The sequence below is a fragment of the Glycine max genome, chromosome 16 (genome assembly GCF_000004515.6).
Source record: "Glycine max cultivar Williams 82 chromosome 16, Glycine_max_v4.0, whole genome shotgun sequence".
NCBI lineage: Eukaryota > Viridiplantae > Streptophyta > Magnoliopsida > Fabales > Fabaceae > Glycine > Glycine max.
Window position 1 is genome coordinate 33,966,241 of NC_038252.2, and position 20,241 is coordinate 33,986,481.

Below are 20,241 nucleotides of genomic sequence, written 5' to 3' on the forward strand. Positions count from 1 at the left end.
AAAAAAAACAAGTTCCTACATTTCTGAGTCCATTTTTCAGAGAAGCTAGGTAGTTGCAAAGATTAGGCCAACCTGATCAAAACACGTACCATCACCATATGTTAGTCAATATTGAAAGAAAAAATATATTTTAACACCTAATTATTAATAGACAAATAGACAAAAAAAGTGTATATATATATATATAATTAAGTGATATGATGTGAGAAGAAAAAAATATATAAAAAATGAGAATTGTGGATAGATTGTTGAAAATATTAGGGAGTCAAAATATTAGCACTCATCCAAAATAGTAACAATGGAACATGCTACCATATTTAGTGTAATAAGAACAATTCTTGCTGCAACACAATGTCTATGATTTTATAAACACAATCAATATTAAAAGCTTAAAAATGCATTACAATAATCAGGATTAAATGTTTTTTGATTTTTGAAAATCTCACAATTTTTTGTTTTAGTCAGTATAAAAGCATGAATTTTAAAAAGAACAAAAAAAAGTTTTAAATTGTTATCACGATTGCAATTCCACCATGATCTTATTGTGAGAAATTATGAACAAATGTAATCACAAGTACAATAATTTTAAAAATCTTGATAGATGTAGTACGCTCACAACTATTTTTTTGAACCATGATAACGAGAGATTAACTACATAATTTTATTAAATGAGAGAAACAAAAAGGAATTAATAAAACTCTTAGAGAGTAAAAAAAAATCTTAATGTTCTCATAATAATAATAATAATAATAATAATAATAATAATAATAATAATAATAATATTCTAAAAAATTGTGAATTAAAAATGAATAAAACTTTAAGTAAAACAAAAAATCGTGATATTCTCATGATTAAAAACACAGTAATAATAAAGAGGACAAGAAATTACGTGTTATTGTTCCTTTAATGTTACCTTAATTTTATTATTGGTTCATACTCAGGTAAGAGTTGCCAATGCCATAATTTGAAATTGACAAAGTCGTAGGGGAAATGGATGTGGCATAAAAATGTGTCGACGCCCATGGAAGTGAATCTGGGGACTCCTAGACGACCCAGAAAGATAAGACACATCTGCATCTGCAACATTGGCAAAGCATTTTCTGGAAGCATGCCTTTTGTGGTCCTCAATGGCATCTCTGAATTCACGAGCGGGGGCAAGTCCATGCATGTTGTAACATCAACATCTTTATGTTCAATGCAACCCTTGTCTTCTTCTGAATTTTATTATCCTCTAAGCATGAGAAATAATATTATGATTCAGAAGAAAGAAAAAAAAACAGAGAGAAGGAGAGGACATACCAACGAACTCCAAACTGTACATCACGATTACATAAATTTCAAGCACAAATCAAATATTAAATGTTGAATTATAAATTATACTCAATCAAGATAAATATTAATAGGAGATATAAGAGGTTGTTGAGTAGTTAAAAAAAGAAAAAAAAAAGATTATGAATTTAACGTTTCTACTAACATAAGTTAATAATTAACGTTTGTTGATAAATAAATAAATATTAATAACAAACTCCATTCTTTGTTATTATCAGAAATTTATAAAATATTATATTTTTATGATTGATCACCTTTTATTTAATAAGTTTCTTTTCTAGTTTTATAAATTTTAATTAACAATAAAGTATGTTAGAAAAAATGCATGACTAGTACTCCTCCTAAATCACTAGTTTTATATTTTTAGTTGAATAATTACATATGAACATTTCTACATTAATATTCAAGAAAAAGAATTTATCTCTCTTTTCCCACATTTACAGTTTTTCTCTTACCAATTCCTAATCCATTTTTAAAAACTATTGTTGAATATGACGTCATCTTTGTCCTATATTAAATAATTTAAAGTAAATAATTAACTCCACCCTTGTTGAAAATAACTACATTGTAAGATATGAAAATCAATTTGCCAATATGTTATAAGTTTATAAACTACACCATATAATGCCTAACAAAAAAAACTACATATAAACACTTTTGACTTATTATGTGCAGTAGCATTCTTTAATTTTCTTACAATTAAAGATGGCTTATATATGCTCCATTAAATTTTTCCGTGACCTTAATTAGTACGTGAACACAATCAATTTTGAGAAAAAAACATGATGAATTTTATCGACTTTCTTTAAATAATTAACACCACAAATAGAGGTTTTTTCAATCTTTTTTACACATTAATGTTTTTATTTTTACTTACTATTTTTTCTGGACCAACCAACAATGGTAGCAATATATTCTTAGTACTTAAGTGAGGAGGTATATTTGTTAAATAGCTTATCAATTATCATTTATGACAGAGAAAGATATACGGTGAAATAATAATAAAGAAAAAGAGAAGAGATAAAATTATATGGATGTAGTTTTAACAATTATTATATTATTTTTATAATTTGATATATAATATAATTTTTGTTGATTCAATAATTAAATTATAGATACATATTATTTGTGTCAAATTTTTATTAAAATTAAACAATAAAAAAAGTAATTAAATGATACATATTTTCATATATTTAAAAATATTTATATTATGTTGATTTTAATTTATATGAATAAAATATCAAATAATTTTATATTTATATGGAAATTTTCAAATGTGATCCATATGAAACAACTTTTAATCCAACTAAAATTTTAAAAAATATTATTCAAGTTAAAAAATATAAAATAATATAATAATTATTAAAGTTATATCATTATAATTATAATTTCATTCATTCTCAGATAAAAAAATCCTGAATGATAGCGAGAAATAATTAAAGAGAAATAAGTGGAAATAACTAGAAAGTTGAAAACAAAGAATTAAAAGTTCAATAAATAACTAGTGCTTATCCATTTTTTTTAGTGATTAAATTGATGGTGACAGTTGGGAGCAAGGTGTACTAATTCATTAATTAATTGGAATAACAAGATAAAGGGTCAAAGAAAAATACTAATCAACAATACAGTGAACAGGACAAAGAAGTTGGTTATGAACTCAAATGAGTTAAGATTAAGCCAATAAATGAATAGCTCACAATAATAGTAAATAATTTCCAGCATCATTAGCATAAAATGAGACTTGAAAGAAATCGCCATTCACATAAAGGATTTAAACTCTTAACATTATACAGTATAGCGAAAGTTCGTTTAGAATTAAACATCATAAGTTCATTCAGGATTACAGTTAATTTCCATAACCAATCACGTAGTGTTGAGTTCCAGATTTAATAATAGATTAAATTTAAATAATTGAATTGGTACAATGTACAATTATATTATCTTTCAAGACATCAGGATTTTGGAATTGTTCTAGTTTAGAGGAGAAAAGTCATCTAGTTTATAACTACACTGTTTTTGAATTTTAGCATCTATCAATTTAAGTAATTATAATATTTGATAGATGAATTATATAGTCAGTTATATTAATAGAAAGCAGAGCTTAAAAGGGACAGTAAAACAGAAAGTTGCAATATATTCACCAAAGACAACAGCCTTGTCCTCTCAACCAACAACCATGAATTCAGGTCCTAGCGAAGACGGACACACCTCATGAAAATAAATAAAAAATTAAAGAAAATAAGTATCTTTAGTTCAGCAGTTAAGCTAACCAACAAAAACAAACCAAAGTATAATCTCACACCAAAATATGTATAACATTGATCCAGAAAATGTCTTAATATTCCCATTTCTTCAACTCCATGCCATCAGGAGCACTTCCCTCTACCTTCTTTGATCCCACTTCTTTCCAGTTTGTAGACAGCACTGTCCCATTAGACTCAACCTATACAAGAAAATAATAGAAAAGAGATCAGGTGCAATGTACATTGCAGTATGCTGTGAAGATAAAATTTGCTGGCATTCTCAATATAAATTAACAAGAAATGAGAAGATGCCACAATAAGGAATTAAAAATTGGCATATATTATGACAAGGAATTAAGGATACAAGTGCAAAACTTACAAAAGACTTTTTCATTGCCCTCCTTGTATCCTCATCTGCATCTTGATATATTTCACGGAAAAATTTGTTCAACGCAGCATCGCCATCAAGCTTTTCGTCTTTCTCCTGAAATGAAGAATGTTAGGAGCTAAGAGTTGCAACCGTTAAATTACAAAGAATTAACACACTTTACGAAGATAGCAGGCAAACCTCTTTCTTGACTTGAGCTTCAATCTTGTCCCAGTCTCTTGTTTGTTTTGAGGACGGGTAAGAAGGTCTTTGACTTCCAGTAACTGCAAAAATTCATGGAAAGGGATAACACATTTTTGCAAGAAATTCATGATAAAAATTAAGAGAAGGGACCCAATTTAATCCATATGCCAACAATAAGGTCCAACAGCAAGAACAATTCTTTGCAAATCCCTCACAGATAAGAATCCAGGACAATTATGCCAACATACAAATTTGCCAACCATTGGATGTAGTAGCCCATGGGTTACATCTTTTTCACAATCAGCCTATTTGGCAAGTTCCCAGCAGCTGAAACCTATTCCCATGGTTTATTCCTCTGTCTCAGCCTTTGCAGGTCACACCCACCTCTGTTTTTTTGTGGTTTGTCATCGTTGACTTATTGCTATGCTATTATGCTTTAAATCAATGATAAATGCATGCTAAAGATTCATTTGCATTGTATCTGTTGTCATTGATATAGCATTTTACCCAAGTTTTATTTGCATTGTATCTGCTGTCATTGATATAGCATTTTACATAAGTTTTATTTGCATTGTATCTGCTGTCATTGATATAGCATTTTACCAAAGTCACCAAACAGGAAATAGAGGAGCAAACAGAGGAAGGAAACTCCAGAATCAAGATAAATCTTAAGTCACCTGAAGAAGCATTAACCCTCTGTGGAACAACGATATCTGTGGTGAATTCTAGAGATGTCCAGTGAATAGGTTCTGCTTTCGCAAGGCGAATTTCAATTTTGGTGGACAAAACTTCATATCGGCAATTGGAAGGTACAATCTGTTTGAAGAAAACCAAAGATCAACACAATATACACTCATACAGAAGTAACAGAATAACAAAACAAACACTAAGATAAACCATATAAAGGAGTTTAAATGCAACTTCGGCAATACAGCTTAAGACCAGAAAAAATAAAAATAATAAAGATGAAATAACCAAAATTTAACTATCTTTCTAGTATTCACATTATAACACCACCAAAATTATAGTATATGCTTATAAGCCTGTTGGATACATTTGTCCCAGTGATCCAAGCTTTTTATACTGAAAAAGCTCTTATTCATACCTTTCCAAATAAGCGAGGTTGAAAAGCATATACATCTTCTCCAGGGACATTAATACTAACACTTAGCTACAGAAGAAAAAGCAGGTACAGGGGAGTCAGAATCACCAAAATGAACAGAAGTGTAACAAAAGCAAGCATAAGAAGCAGTGACTGAATATTAGTATAACGTGACCCATACTATTTGTTCACCGAAGTCAACAGTAATGCTTTCCTTTGGGATTTTCTTTGCAAATATGGTCACAACCAACTGATCAGGTTTCTGGTAGAATTCATGCCTGCATAAATTAGATACTAAATTAAATATTGTTAAAAAAAACATCTGACTTTACCCAAATCCTTAACTTTTGGGATGTGATTAGTTCTTAACACAGTATCAAAGTCTCTATAATCAAGTAGTCAGAAATTAGGTCCTTCCTCCCCTCATTAAGTTAAATTTCAGCAGAAGGTTTGCACTATGCATTGTTCATGCTAAAGCCTAAAAGTGTTAGACAGCAAACCATTCATGAACTTCATCTAATAAATTAAGCATTTGGGAGAAGTTAATTTTTAACAACATATAACAAATATCAAAAGATGTGTGAAATAAATATAACAGCAGTAGCACTCTTGAAATATACAATAATATTCATAACAATGAATACACGCAACCATAGAGTAAAAGCAGGTTTGACCTGTATTTAGGTTTAGTCACTGCAACTGTTGGCTTCTCTAGAAGATCATCTTGTTGCTGAACATCTTTTGGAGTAGCATCCTGTGTTGTGGTCTTTTCCTCTATAATAGGTATGGTATAAGATTCTTCTGTTCAACACAATATGTCCATCAAGCTCATGTCAGTTTCCAAGCCAAAAATGACATAAATCCACATTTTTACCTTCCAACAGTCAAGACACAATCATTGGTCACATATAAAACAAATTCTAAAACATGAAAGTAAATCCAAAAGACAAATAAGTTTCATCAAATAAAAAGAATTTTACTACTAGAAAGAATAGAGTTTACCTGCAATGAGCTTATCACATTCTTTGATCAAAGTAGCAAACCTTGAGTTGTCTGGAGACAATGATGCACCCACCTCTAGAGCAGCCTTAGCAGTCTCATATTCCTCAAGCTTCATGCACGCAGTACTGCAATTGATGCAACAAAGCAAAAATTAAATCAAGTATAGCACAGTTGAACAAGGATAAAGAATTGAGAACATCCAATGTAAAAATATAAAATAGGATGCGGTGTGATGACGCACAGAAAGCAATTTAAATCAAATTTAGCCACAAATATCCTCATTACATTTAACCATCATATAAAATAATTAAGTGTTCAAATTAAAATTGATTGAGCAAGACCTCAGAATTTGCATGATGCAGCTAAATCAGCCACATTACATATATATCATGCAACCCTCCTTGTCCCAGGCACACCTCAATACCTAGGCAGCTAAGTTGCTGCTTTTGACAACACTTAACAGAAGATTTTTACAATCACAAATTGACATGCACAATAAGTTTGTTGTCTGTTACAGTACTTATCTTAAAAGTCATACCTATCATTTATATACAGAAAAAAATCAAAGTGAATAGTGATAATTATAGTATGATTAAGAAAGGGAAAGGACAAGGTGACGGGGTACTTACCCTTTCCGCAAATATGCTTTTGGTAGAGAAGAATTCAATTCAATTGCTTTGTTAGCATCAGCAACAGCCTCTGCACAAAAGCAAGAAAATTTAGTTCCCAAAATTTAGTAATTAGTAAAACATTACAACCACATGTCTACAGGACGCCATGAACACAAAATAAACACCATACCAAAATTTCTTGTTTTTCTTCAGAAAAAAAAAAAAAAACAAGACATTAGACAGTAAAAACAATTTCATCTTGGTCAAATGAACCAACTTCAACCATGATGACCCAATTGAACACAGATTCCGTCGCAAGCAAAACCCGATGCTTTATACAGAACAGGCAAAAGGGTATTCGAAAAACACAAACTTTTTTCAAGGGAGGGAGAGATGGTGTACCAGTGAAGTTGTTGAGTTTGATGTTGGCTTGGGCTCGGTCGGCGTAGAGTTCGGCTTTGTTGGGTTCGAGGTGAATGGCCTGAGAAAGAAGGTCCACGGCGAGTTCGAAGTGGTCTTCGACGAAGGCCTCTTTGGCTTTTGCTTCGAGATCGGAAGCCATGGGGGAGAGAGAGACAGACAGACAGACACGGAAAGAGGAAAAAGGAAGGTTCTAGAGAGGGAAAACGAAGGATCGTGATTTGGAATTGGAAGAGAAAGAAGAAGGAATAGGAATGAATGAATGATTGATTGACCAGAACGAATGAGAGGTGAGTGGGTATAGAGAGAATGGAACCGGCAAACTCTGCAAGAGGAAGGGAGTAGACTTTGGCAAGTCTTCCCAAAATCATTATATTATTTATAATTAATAGTAATAAGATTTTTCTTTGAAAATACAAATAAAATTATATTTTAATTAATCATTTAATCTTTATAGTTTGATGATTTCTATCTTTTAGTTATTATATTTTTTTAAGTAAATTTTTAATTCTTTTTTAGTCCCTGCAGTCTAAAAATAATTTTTTTAGTTTTTATAATTTGTATTTTATTTTTTTTAGTCCTTATAATTTAAAATTGATCTTTTTATTTTCTATACTTTATGTTTTAATTCTTTTATAATTCTTACTATCAAAACATGAGTAGTATTATCAATTACAATTAATTATAAAAATATTAATAAGTAATTTATAATTAATTTATTATAAAATAATTTATAAAAAAATAATTAATAATTTATAACTAATTTGTAGTTAATTATTTTTATATTTTTTTAATAAGGAGTAAAAGATAATTAAAATAATAGAAACTAAATAGATCACTTTCAAAGTATAAGAACTAAAAAAGAATAAAAATACAAATCACATGAACTTAAAATATTATTTTTAGAACTATATAAACTAAAAGATAATTAAAATATAAATTAAAAAAACTAAAAATACCACTTGCATGGGAATAAAAAGTATAAATCATAAATATATAAAGACCAAATGAGTAATTTAATCTAAAATTATTAAGAATTTGTTTAATTAGAGATTAAAGAGTAGAGATTTAAGAGGTAAGAATAAATTTAAGAGATATGTTCTTTTGAAATTAAAGATAAAATTATGGGAATAAGTTGTTTGGATAAAGATGCATGTTAATTTCTATATTTATTAACTTTTAATTTGATCCCATATAGTGTGCAAAAGTTTAAGATTTAAGAAGTAAATTTAAATTGAGATTGATTAAGATTATGATCTTTTTAAAATTTAGTTGGTCTACAAAGATATTTTTAAATCAAGCGATTGGATATAAATGATTAATGTGTTGAAGTTGAGGTTGAATTATTTGGGTATTACCCAAGTTTCATGGTCGAATTCCGGATGTCACTGTCATATCCCCTAATGAATCAAAAGATTAAGACAAAAAAAATCTTTATATAACTTGATATTATTAATATTTTAGTTTGTTAAACATACAAGTAAATCTGAATTATTTTGCATAATTAAATTTTAAAATAAATGAATATTTTATAATCATATATATAATAATTAAAATTTATAATAAATAAATTTATTGTAATTTATAAATTATATTTTAGATATACATAAAGTATTTATATTATGATAGAAGGTTATTTTTAAGAAATATAGTTTTTTTAAAGCGATGAACTCACTTAAGAACAAGAGTGTTCACAAGTCATGTTGGATTGGATTGGATTTAGCCACAGGTGTTTACGGGTATGAGTCACCCACTAACCCGAACTGACCCAAACTATTATGTGAATAGTTTAAGTTGAGTCATGTATGTATTTAAGTCATAACCGAACCTAACCAACCAAAAATTGTTCATGTATGAATTGGGTCACAGATTTAGATTTATAGATCAGACCAAAATCGAACTAAACCGAACCAATAAAATTTTTTAGAGTTATTTAGTTTAACTTTAGATACTCCTAATATTGAGACTCCAAATGTTAGAACTATAAGAGTTGAGACTACAAATGTTGAAACTTTTAATTATAATATTAGAATTGATTTTAACTATTACTATTCCATTTGATCATAACAACTCAAATTTTTAAATTATGTTTGATAAAATTAACTGAAAAATTAGTTAGAAATTGAGAAACTAGTAGAAAGTCACTAGTTGTTAATGGAACGTTGAAAAAATTAGTTTATTAAATTATAAGTATTCAGTAAAATTAACTATTGAAATAGTTAAAAAATGATAAAAAAAATCATGATTTTCTTAAAAAGATAATAAGGAAATTGAATAAATATATTGAGAATAAAAATAAAAAATATAAAAAATTAGAGTTAGAGATTAAAAGTTAAAAACTAACGTTTTAAAAAAACGCCAAAAACTACTAAGAAATTATTTAAAAAAATTGTTTATGGAACATGCAAATAAAACTTTTAACCAATAAAAAAACTAAAAACTGTTTGACAAAATTCCCAAAGTTTTCTTGTTGTAAACTCATTTAATTTTTGTAATTCTCTTTGCACTCATTACTTAAATCTCCGTGGTCTATCTGATTAATTGTGATTGATTATTCAACTAATGCATAAATCCATGTGAAAATGATATTTACATACTACTATATTAATTAAGTGATTTGGTACTTTTGTCAAAATTCTAACACATAATCATATTAAAATAAAGAATTTAATAAACATACATAATTGGTGTAAAAGTATCTTATTTTAAGTTAATTATTATCAAAATTAATAAATTTATCTTATATAATAATTTATAATTAGATGAAAATATTGTATATGTTATTTATAATTATTTATTATAAAAAATTTATATTAGGTGTAACCCATATTCTTATCTTAACTAGTTTTGAGGGTGATAACCTAAAAAAAGTTATGCACTCACATTTAAAAAATAATAATTTATATAATTAATATATCAATATTAAAATATGAACTGAATAAATATTTAAAATTCAATACACGATATACACTTTTAAAAAAGATTAACGATATATCACTCATGGGGATTAATTAGAGTAATGTCCACGAAAATACCAGCGCGCGTTCTTGGCCATAGATGGCTTTTACATTATACCAACTGTCAAACCCAACAACTAATCTCCTTAGGTTATGTTTGTCAGGCTATTTTAGTTAATTTTTTAGATAAAAATTTATTTGATTATTTAATAAATAAATTTTTTAAATAGTTTTTAACGGTTTTTAAAATGTTATTAAAGTATTCATTTTTAAAATGTTAGTTTTTAATTTTTATTTTTTTCTATGATTATTCTCAATTATATTTATTTAATTTTTTAATTATTATTTTTAAATAAATTATATTTAAAACTATTTCAGTAACTAATTTTAAGGAATACATTTTAGGTGCGAAAGCAAAACACTTTTTGCACTGTGGAAAGATTTACAGAGCATTGAAATTGGATATTATTAGAGTTAAAATCTATGGCTGATGATTTTCTTATTTTTCTTTTTTCCAATTTGTGATGTGGAAACCCCTTTGATGATCTCTCCTCTCCCTCACAAGACCTAGTCTGTTTTTCTCCACACTACTGCCAACAACACCATAATGGGGTTTATTGAAACAAAATTGAATGAGTTCCTCCGTTTCAATGGCTACCTCACAGATCTGTAGCTGTTGATGATTCCTCTTAAGCGTGGATGCTGATGGTGATGGTATGTCTTCGATCTCGGGTTTGACCTCGATGACAAAGACACCGGTAACTTGGTCGGGGTCGAGGGAGAAGTGAGTCGCTGATTATTTGGGTGTGTCTGTTTTTCTGTTTTTATTTTATTTTTTTGTAGATTTGAGAAAGATGTCTTTTTTTAAAAAAAAATCGAGAAAGGGAGTGTGGCTTCCAAATCTGAGAAAAAGAGTGAGACATGTTGTCGTGGTTGTGGCACAGTAGTGGCTTGCGATGGTTTGTGGTGTTGGTTAGTGGTGGGTTTCTTGGCAAGTTGCGGTGGTTTCCTTCGATGACGTTGGTGTGGCCACAACGGTGTCGTCGTCGTTGGCTCAGTGCTGGAAACGAATCGAGGTCTGAAGAGGAGACTAGAAGGAGGGAAGACTTTGACATCGAGGTCGTCATCGGTGTTGGCTCCGGTGGCGCCGACGATTGGAGGAGGATTGTGAAAGAGAAAGCGGTGGTGTTTGTTGACTGTTTTTTTGTTTTTGTTTTTGTGTTTAAATTTGGCTGCCATTGTTGAACGGAGGAGGTGGGGTGTTGTTCGTAATTTCCAGGTGGGAGAGATGAGGACAGGGCCAGAGTTAAATTGGAAAAGACAAAAAGATAAAGAAAATGGAAAATGAAAATAAAAATTTCCAACCATTCATTTAAAATTTAATGGATATGACGGCTCCAAATTTTTTTGCACAGTGCCAAAATGTTTCACTCTGCAGGTAGAATTCGTGCGGTTAATTTTTTAACTTTCAATTAGTTAATTTTTTTTTAATTTTTTGGATAATTTTATTAAATATAAGTCTAATATTTAATATTTACTAGATTCAAACAAACTAGAGAAAATGAACTCGATCAATCATAAAGTAACTCTTGAATCTGCTGTTTACGTTTTCTTCATAAAGAGAAAATGACAACTTACAAAGAGTATTGGTTCTTCCCTTGATAACAAGGCTGAAGGGAAGAAGAAAAGAATTTATGAAAAAGAAAAGTAATGGGATATGTTTGGTATACGTGTCATGCATGTCAATGATGGTTGTTCCTTTTGTTATTTCTTTTGGTAAAAGTTTTTTTTAATCAACAAAATAATATTAATATAATATAAATAGGTAAAAGGGTACCTAGAACCCATTTACATAATCAACCAAATGCACAGGAAACCACTCCTGGTTTTTCTTTTGGTAAAAGTAATATATATATACCAATGTTGAAATTATGTATAGAGGGTGGAAAAGGAGAGAATAGAGATTCGATATAGTATTTTTCTTACAAGTATAATATTTTATCATGTATTGTGATGTGTTAATGCCATATCGCCTGATGATAAAACATAAAGTACTATCAGAAAGTTTCATTAATAATAATCTATAATCTATAATATATATTATAGATTATTTTTATTGAAACCTTTTCATAATAGTATTTTATATTTTACGTAATGGTATACATCTTGTGGGAGAATAATTTTAGCATGCATGAGAATATGTGTTATTTAATTTTTACCTTGTATATTTTTTTATAGATCAAACTATAATCATACATCACAAACAAAGTTAATAATTGATCCACATTGTAAGACACTCATAAGTCATAGCCTAGTACCTAAAAAAACTAAGTATATAAGCGTTGATTTAAGGGCGTACAACAAATAAGGAACCATGCTGCATTTGGTGATGGAAAGGCCGAAGAAGCATCAAATCATGTTTGGCATATAAACCATATGCAATTGGGCAAGATATCGCAGAGGAATCTCAAGCTAAATTAATTAGACATCTGTTCTAAAATATAATTATTGTGTGTGTGAATCTCAAGCTAAATTGATCAGACAAAATTTATTAGAAGACAACCAGGAATCAGGCCGAGCTGATCTAAAATATGATTAGTTTACACGTTCTAACTGACATAAAATATAATTAAATTACAAAATACTGATCTAACTCATCTAAAATATAATTGGTGTGTGACGGGGTTATTTTTATGTGAGGGAAAACAAATAATTGCTACATTCTATCATGAAAGATAAACATTAAAATAAACTATCAATTATCCTTTGGCCAAGAGAAATTGGGTTTGATCATCTCAAGGTTTAATTTCAGTTTTGTGATGAAAAAATATGACTAAGAAATTTGATCTCATAACCAATGATTAATTAGATTTTTTAATAGAGACTATCATTAGATAAACTAATAAATATTTCACATTAATATTATGATAGTCCAAAAAATTAAAATAAATAAATTATTGATTTTTTTAATAAAAAAAAGTCACAATCTTTTCAATAGTAATATAATATTAAAATTTAACTATTAATGTATAGATGCTATTGTGGAAGGATTTCTATCTTTGTCACGCTCTAGGCAAATAGTCTTGATGAGTGTGAGGGAAGGTGTGGTAAAAGTTCCATTATCCTCATGATTGTCACGTTTTAGGCATGTAGTTTTGATGAGAGTGAGAAAAGGTGTAGTAAAGTCCGAGAAGAAGATAGTCAAGATAATAAGTGGGGAGTAATCCTCACCTTACAAGTCGATTTCATAGGATTGAACTAAATTCATGAAAAAACTCACATGAGAAGAGGTGTGGTGAAGTTCAACATCGAATAAAAATAGTATCAAAACTCATCATCTTTAATTTTTTAGTGATAACATGATTTTTTTTTACAATAGGTGACAATTGTTGGTATTTAAAGGCGATAAGAGGGACATGCTAAGCAAGAGTCTCATTTTAAATCACACATCTATCCTCGATGAGTCTCATACTATACCACTATATCAATGGTCAGTATTGAGTAGAGGTGTCCATGTTGCGGTAAATGACTAAATGGTTAGGACACAAGGGTCGATACCAATGTCTTTGGATTCGATAAGGATGATATGAATTAAATTTTTAAAAATTCAATCTAAATCTAATTAAATGGATGGGTCAAATTCATATTTAAAAAAACTAATTTCAACATGAAATTAAATTTTTTAAAAGTTACTAATATACACCTTCTAAAACTTTTAGTGGGACTATATTAACAACTTACACTTTTTCAATTAGACAAAAATACCATTTTTTTTAGATGAGCTTAAATTGATGGGGATTTATGTAATTTTAAATATTTTTTGAAGCTTTCGAGTGTCACTACTTTCTGACTTATCATCTCGTTTCATTTCATTTTCCTTTCGCATTGCTAGAGTTGTCAGTAAAAATGGGCAATCCGACCTGCCCTGCATTCCTTTAGGACCGTGTTTTCTAGTCCCAACTTAATCCTATGTCATGCTATCTTTAAACTTATTTAAAAATAAATAAAAAGCTAAATTAAGGGGAGAAATTGCATACTACTTCATTATAATTTAGTACCAAATTCAAAATGCCAAAATAAAAATATAAATATTTTTGCTTTGAAAATTCATGTAGATCTCTCCCTTATTTATTTGTTTTTCTGCATTGGAGGCCTAGAGGCCTAAAGAAACCTACTGAATAAGTAGGTGAACTATTCAGGATGTGCTTTGGAATCCAATAACATGTGAAGTATGGATTATTCTTCCTATACCAACAATTTTTTTTACATTTAATATATTTTAAAAAAATTTAACTTCATCATTTTTTACTTATTCTTTTTTCCCCCTTCTTTTTCTCTTTTATTCCTATAGCCTATGGATTGACAATTTTCAAGACACTTTTCATTTGAAATTTTTTATGCATTTGTTGGTCTCTTTCTTCTCCTATGCAAAGTTAGTGTTGATATTGTTCACGGTGTGTGTTTGTCGTCCGTGACTCCTCCTTAATTTTTCCTCCGATAGTTCTTTGTTGTCCTCCATATAGATTGTCTTTGTTTACTTCATATAGATTGTTAATCTGTATGTTTTATATGGATTGACAATCCATATGAACCTTACGGATAATTCATATGCTCATACGGATTCCCTCATACATCATGCGAATTGCCAATTCATATGATTTAACATAATAAAAAATGAAGATGTATGGAAGGGGATACCCAGGGTGGAATGTGTGATGGAATGAAAGAATGTAGGTTGATTACGACGGAGGAAATGGACGAACTCACAACACAACAAGGAGGGGAGGAACATACTCACGACGCAACAAGGAGGAGAAGGAGGTGTTAATGGTGTCCGATGTCGTGGTACAACAAGAAAAAAAGGAGACATCAATGACGTGAGTGATTAATATGAAAAAGGAATGATATATTTGATTTTTAACTTAAAGATATTTTAGTTTTTTTATTATGCTTACTGGGTCTAAAGAAAGTTATGTTGGGTGGAATGAAAAAAATAAAAACATTGTAATTTTAACATACTTTTTCTCTCTTACGATATAGGATCAACTTTTTTGGAACTTCTTGACGGGAGACTTCCAAGTCTCCCCTAAAATGTCACTAGTCTCTCCTTGATATATATCGTTTAGAATGCTACATTATTTTTAAGTCTTATTTTTTTAATTTAATTGATTAGATATTAAATTGAAAAATAAAAGAAAAGTGAGAACCGAAGCAGGAATTGTACCGTTGTTGTTTAGTTTTCGTTACTTTTACTAATAAGAAAAAATATATACTACATTAATTACATTTTAGCATCTCAGTTGAAATGCATAACAAAATATGGGTAAGTAATTAGTGCATAAAATCTTGCTCATAGTGTTTGCTACCATCATAGATTTAGGTTGTGTTTAGGACGATAACTTAAAATATTGTTAATTGATAGTTGAAACTTTAGATGAAATTAAAAATATTGAAAGTTGAATAGTTAAAAAAATGAAAACTGAAAATAAATAAGCTAATGGATTGAATTTGAAGTAATCAATAGTATTAACTAATAAAATCTGCTCCTAACTTCTCTTTTAAAAATATATCGATTTTATTAGTAAATATTTGTAAAAAAAATATGAACTAATAAAATTGGTAAATATTTAAAAGAGAAGGTAGGAACAAATTTTATTTTAAAATTAAAATAAAAATTCAATGGCATCTAGATGAAAGTTTTCGTTCGGAAATTAAATTTCCTTTGAAATCGCTATTTTTTCTAAAAATAGTCTTATATTAGTAGAAACAAACAAGACCACATAAGTCAATCATTATTTAGACCCGTTGTAGTACCTATATGAGGTCTGGTTGGAAATTAGCTGTGTGCTGAACCCATCTCATAGCCTGCGTGTGTATATGTTTTTATATAACTAATTTCATAAATTTTATTGAATAGATTTTTTTTTATATTTGATTCGTATATTACAACATTTTAAAAATTAAATATCCTAAAAAATGATTTTTGTTGTCTGATTTATAAGATAAATTGATTCAATTAGGGTCATGACAAAATTTTGCCAGCTTCTATTTTAGTCTGCTTTGCTTGAGATACCTTGATCTGTCATATTGCTATTTTGGCAAAAAAATTCCAACTCAGTTTGGCTCTCTTTCTAATTTGAAATACTTAAATCTTGCTGGGAATGATTATCTGGAGGGTTCAATCCCACATCAACTTGGAAATCTCTCCCAGTTGCAGCATCTTGATCTCAGATTCAATCATTTTGAAGGAAATACCGTCCCAACTTGGGAACCTTTCAAATTTGCAGAAGCTTTATCTTGGAGGATCATATCATGGTGGTGCTCTCAAAATTGACGATGGAGATCATTGGCTGCCTAATCTCATTTCTTTAACCCATCTTTCCATATCTAAACTCAACACTTCTCATAGCTTCCTCCAAATGATTGCCAAGCTACCAAAACTTAGAGAACTGAGTTTAAGTTATTGTAGCCTTTCCGATCATTTTATCCTTTCAGTGAGGCCCTCCAAATTCAACTTTTCTAGTTCCCTTTCCTTCCTTGATCTTTCCCGGAACAGCTTCACGTCATCAATGATACTCCAGTGGCTGTCCAACGTCACTTCCAACCTTGTTGAGCTTGACCTTAGTGGTAACCTCTTGGAGGGTTCCACATCAAACCATTTTGGCCGTGTAATGAATTCTCTTGAGCACCTCGAACTCTCAAATAATATATATATTCAAGGGTGAGGATTTGAAATCCTTCGCGAATATATGCACCTTACATTCTTTATACATGCCAGCAAACCATTTGACTGAAGACCTTCCATCAATCCTTCATAATTTTTCCAGTGGTTGTGTTAAACTCTCATTACAAGATTTGGATTTGGCATTTAATCAAATCACTGGCTCTTTACCTGACCTTTCAGTATTCTCGTCTCTAAAATCATTGCTTTTTGATAGTAATCAATTAAGTTGAAAGATACCTGAAGGCATCAACTTACCCTTTCATTTGGAATTTCTATCAATCGGATCAAACGCTTTAGAAGGTGGAATTCCAATGATAATAGCTTGAGTGAAGAATTTCCAATGATAATCCATCACTTGTCTGGATGTGCTAGATTCTCGCTGGAAGAATTGAACGTAAAAGGAAATCAAATCAATGGTACGCTTCCTGACCTTTCAATATTTTCTGCCTTGAAAACATTGGATCTTTCAGGAAATCAATTAAATGGCGAAATTCCAGAGAGTAACAAATTGCCATCTCTGTTGGAGTCTTTGTCAATGAAATCAAACATTTTAGAAGGTGGAATTCCAAAATCATTTGGGAATGCATGTGCTTTGTGCTCATTGGACATGTCTAATAATAGCTTGAGTGAAGAGTTTCCACTGATAATCCATCACTTGTCTGGATGTGCTAGATTCTCGCTACAAGAATTGAACTTAAAAGGAAATCAAATCAATGGTACACTTCCTGACCTTTCAATATTCTCATCTTTAAAAATATTAGATCTTGATGGAAACAAGCTAAATGGAGAGATTCCTAAAGATATTAAATTTCCACCTCAACTGGAGGAACTAGATATGCAATCAAATTCCTTAAAGGGTGTGCTCACTGACTATCATTTTGCTAATATGTCTAAGTTAGACTTCCTGGAGTTATCTGAGAACTCTTTATTGGCCTTGGCATTTAGCCAAAATTGGGTCCCACCATTTCAATTGAGCTACTTAGGATTGCGATCTTGCAAGCTAGGTCCAGTATTTCCCAAATGGTTGGAAACACAAAATCAATTTTTGGATATTGACATTTCAAATGCTGGAATTGCAGATATGGTTCCGAAGTGGTTTTGGGCTAAATTAGCATTTGGAGAATTCATTTCAATGAATATTTCATACAATAATATTCATGGTATAATTCCAAATTTTCCACTAAAGAATCTTTACCATTCCTTATTTCTTGGATCAAATCAATTTGATGGCCCTATTCCACCATTTCTGCGAGGTTCCCTGTTTCTTGATTTATCCAAAAATAAATTCTCAGATTCTCTTTCATTTTTTTGTGCTAATGGTACAGATGAAACTTTGTACCAATTAGATCTTTCAAATAATCAGTTCTCTGGAAAAATTCCAGATTGTTGGAGCCATTTCAAGTCATTATCTTATTTGGACTTAAGTCACAATAATTTTTCAGGAAGGATACCTACATCCATGGGATCTCTTCTTCGTCTTCAAGCATTGCTATTGAGAAACAACAACTTAACAGATGAGATACCTTTCTCCTTGAGGAGTTGCACAAATCTAGTAATGCTAGATATTGCAGAAAACAGATTATCAGGGCTTATCCCTGCTTGGGTTGGGAGCGAATTACAAGAGTTGCAACTTTTAAGTTTGGGAATAAATAATTTTCATGGAAGTTTACCATTGCAAATTTGCTACCTAAGCGACATTCAACTCTTGGATCTCTCACTAAACAGAATGTCTGGGCAAATTCCTAAATGCATAAAATTTTTTACTTCAATGACTCAAAAGACATCTTCAAGAGATTATCAAGGTCATTCATATAAGGTCAATACTGGAACTTATCGGATCGTGAAATCATATGATTTGAATGCACTCTTGACGTGGAAAGGTTCAGAACAAATGTTCAAAAATAATGTGTTACTACTTCTAAAAAGCATTGATCTCTCGAGCAATCACTTCTCTGGGGAAATTCCACTGGAAATAGATAATTTATTTGAATTGATTTCATTGAATTTATCAAGAAACAATTTGATAGGGAAAATTCCTTCAAAGATTGGAAAGCTAACATCACTTGAATCTCTTGATTTGTCAAGAAACCAGTTGGTTGGTTCAATTCCTCCGAGTCTTACTCAAATTTATGGACTCGGCGTGTTAGATTTGTCACATAACCATCTAACTGGAAAAATTCCAACTCGAGTTATGAAGATAATCTTGATCTTTGTGGACCGCCACTTGAGAAATTGTGTATTGATAAGTGGCTAGCACAAGAACCAAATGTTGAAGTTCAAGGGGATGAATATTCACTTTTCAATCGTGAATTTTACATGAGTATGACATTTGGATTTGTTATAAGCTTTTGGGTGGTGTTTGGCTCAATCTTATTCAAGCGTTCTTGGAGACATGCCTATTTCAAGTTCTTGAACAATCTATCAGACAATATTTATGTCAAGGTCGCAATATTTGCTAATAAAATATCAAAGGGGCATGGCTGAAGCTTAACAAGGTAATAATATTGTAGCCCTTCCATATATATAGTTTCTTTTGCTTTTCATATAGTTTATATAAATGACAGATTTCATATATATTATAATTTTGAATTGTGACCGTAAGATTTCATAATTTTGAACTATTTTTAATATAATTAATTTTGAAGAGATATGGGATAATTTCAAGTCAACAGCTACTAGAAAGTTAGACCCGTAAGTTATATGCAAGATTAGTTAAATTAATTAAGTTTATTTGAGAGATGATATGAATATATATATATATATATATATACTGAAGTTAAAACGTATTGAAAATGTGGTTGGGTGGTCTAGTGTTTATATTCAATACTTTATTTTAATAAATCTATGTCCTATGTAATCTTTTAAAAATTTGGATGAAAAGTTTTCATGATAATAAAATAAAATAGAGATATAATTATAGAAAATAAGTTGTGTATTAATAATATTAAATTATTTTATACTGTCATCTAATTATTTTCTAGTATGTATGTGATAAGTTTGTGGAATTTTACAAAATTTATATTAAGATTAATTAATAGTATAAAACTATATTGTCATTATATAATCATTAAACTCATAATTATTGATGTTAAATACTTAATCCTAAAATATTAATGATCTCCATTATTACTATAAATTGTTTTCTTGTAAACTATTGTGATTTTAATCTATCATTAACTTGATGCTATTATTCTAATTACTTCAATTTCTAGAATTTTTTTTATAGGTATAAGAATTTTATTTGTTTTCATTTACACATTTTGGAAACTAACATTCTGTTTT

At 29.7% G+C, this 20,241-nt stretch overlaps 2 protein-coding genes across 2 annotated transcripts; one reads left to right on the forward strand and one right to left on the reverse strand.

Moving 5' to 3' along the window:
- Positions 1 to 3,443: 3,443 nt before the first annotated feature.
- Positions 3,444 to 7,642, reverse strand: LOC100780174 (protein SGT1 homolog). Its single transcript, XM_003548101.5, has 10 exons — positions 7,261 to 7,642; positions 6,877 to 6,946; positions 6,248 to 6,372; positions 5,920 to 6,046; positions 5,427 to 5,523; positions 5,249 to 5,314; positions 4,821 to 4,959; positions 4,141 to 4,223; positions 3,952 to 4,056; positions 3,444 to 3,772 (listed from the first exon to the last, which is right to left on the reverse strand). The coding sequence occupies exons 1-10, from the start codon at positions 7,418 to 7,420 to the stop codon at positions 3,665 to 3,667; spliced, it is 1,080 nt and encodes a 359-aa protein (XP_003548149.1). The 5' UTR covers positions 7,421 to 7,642; the 3' UTR covers positions 3,444 to 3,664.
- A 3,514-nt stretch (positions 7,643 to 11,156) lies between these two features.
- LOC106796463 (receptor-like protein EIX1) lies at positions 11,157 to 18,477 on the forward strand. Its single transcript, XM_026126127.1, has 4 exons — positions 11,157 to 11,433; positions 16,731 to 16,862; positions 17,430 to 18,054; positions 18,402 to 18,477. Exons 1-4 carry the CDS (start codon positions 11,157 to 11,159, stop codon positions 18,475 to 18,477), a joined length of 1,110 nt encoding a protein of 369 aa, XP_025981912.1.
- The last annotated feature ends 1,764 nt before the right edge of the window (positions 18,478 to 20,241 follow it).